Genomic DNA, 1,874 nt, shown 5'->3' with positions numbered 1-1,874 from the left:
ATCCTCACCTTTAACTGTTGCGTTTTCACTTCTCTTAGAATAAATCATCACACTTCTCCATGATTCTGCTTCTGAGCTATTGACCAACACACACACACACACACACACACACACACACACACACACACACACACACAGGTCCGGTGCAGCATCATATCTTGTGGACAGAGATATGATGTTGTTCCTGAGACATGCTGGGGCCACTCGCCTAGCTTGAGGGCCATTGCACCGACTGGTTCGATTACCACGGGGACCACCGTTACCTTCACCCTCCACATCTTCTCGAGCTCTTCTCTGAGCCCTTGGTACTCCTCCAGCTTTTCGTGTTTCTTCTTCCTGCTGTTGCTTTTGATTTTTACTGCTGAGATATCTTTGAAGCATTGAAAGGTTACTCACGGTTTATCATTATTCAGAGTCTGGCCTTCTGTGAAGGAAGATTTGAAGTTGAACATCACACACACACACTCTCACTATTATGCAATATAAAAAGTGACATACACTTCTAATTTCAATAGCAAGGCACACTTACAGAAAACAGTAAAGTGTGAAATTACTGCCTACGTTAGTAAACAGTGGTGCCAACTGGTGGATGAATATAAAAATGAAATAGTTAAAGTGAGTAGTCCATCCATCTATCCAATTTCCTCTGCTTATCCTGGGCTGGGTCCGCATCGCTCCAGCTGCAGCACCACTGCGTCTGTTGATCCCCTGCTCCCATCACTCGTGAACAAGACCCTGAGATACTTAAACTCTTCTACTTGGGGCAGCAACTCGTCCCTGACCCGGAGTGGGCATCTGGGAAAAGCCACACAAGATCTGAGACCACCCAAGTGGAACATTTTGCTTCTTCCATTCAAATTATGAACCGGTCCCCCTATAGTTGGAGCACACCCTTCGGTCTCCCTCCCTGCCAATGGGAACTGTCTCCTCAGGTACCGCCCCGTATCTCCACACAATGTTGGAGAGGTGTGTTAACCAAGACAGCTCTACAACATCCAGAACCTTCAAGAACCTCAGTGAACCTCATCCACCCGAGGAGCTCTGCCACTAAGCATTTGTTTAACTGCCTCAGTGACCTCACCCGTCCTGAAGGATGAGTCGCCCCCTCGTCCCCAGACTCTGCTTCCTCTATGGAGCATGTGTCCGTGGGATTAAGGAGGTTCTTTGAAGTATTCCTTAGTGTTCCTAAAGTAAGTAGTCCAAAATAAAATCTTAACATAAAGGATAAGTTGATGTTAAGATGAATGTGGGATTCTTGTACGTTCTTGTTACCATTTCCAGGCTGAAGAACAACCTTTGAATGTGCTACATCTGTGCCGCTCGTAATGCCGTCCTCTTTGGCTAACACTTTAGCTTCTTGCAGCTCTTCTTCAAACGCTGGCAGTTTTCAGAGCAGGGCTCAACTTTCATCTGCAGAATTATGTGACAAATACTTTTAAATTATGAAAGCTCAAGCAGCTATCAGCATAGATTTAACTTTGTGATGTTGACATTTTTCATCCTAAACAACTGTATTATACAATGAATGTCATGCAAACAAGATCACATGGAGTCATTTCACCTCTTTTAATGTTCATATTCTTTTCCATTAAGCCATGGCTATCAACTATGAAGCATTTTGTCAGGTGGATTTCACTTTGTCTTTGTCTGGTCCTTTCCACATTGTAGCAACATGTGTTCAGGACACTGGAGAACGACCCTCTGTTTGCCCGTCAGCCTGGTGAAGATGTCCCCATAGAGAAAAAGAGAGAGCTGAACTTTCTGAGGTATCTACTTGGTAAACTACAGCTGAAGTTATGTAGCACCTGTCGTGTCCTCTGTTCTGTAAGTCGGTACTTTCTAAAGACAGTAAAACTCCATATGAAAATTCACAG

General features: G+C 44.3%; 1 protein-coding gene across 1 annotated transcript in view; it reads left to right on the top strand.

Annotated features, from left to right (window-relative positions):
• The window catches only part of acox3 (acyl-CoA oxidase 3, pristanoyl), a 23,444-nt gene that overhangs the window by 1,476 nt on the left and 20,094 nt on the right, over positions 1-1,874 (top strand). The window contains exon 3 of the mRNA XM_013915844.1: positions 1,669-1,766. Coding sequence (XP_013771298.1) covers positions 1,669-1,766 — 98 coding nt within the window. The remainder of the gene's footprint in view (positions 1-1,668; positions 1,767-1,874) is intronic.

This window comes from Pundamilia nyererei, unplaced genomic scaffold, assembly GCF_000239375.1.
Source record: "Pundamilia nyererei isolate P.nyererei 1_Seehausen unplaced genomic scaffold, PunNye1.0 scaffold00377, whole genome shotgun sequence".
NCBI lineage: Eukaryota > Metazoa > Chordata > Actinopteri > Cichliformes > Cichlidae > Pundamilia > Pundamilia nyererei.
The sequence above is the reverse complement of the archived record's forward strand: the minus strand, read 5'-3'. Positions and strand labels throughout refer to the sequence as shown.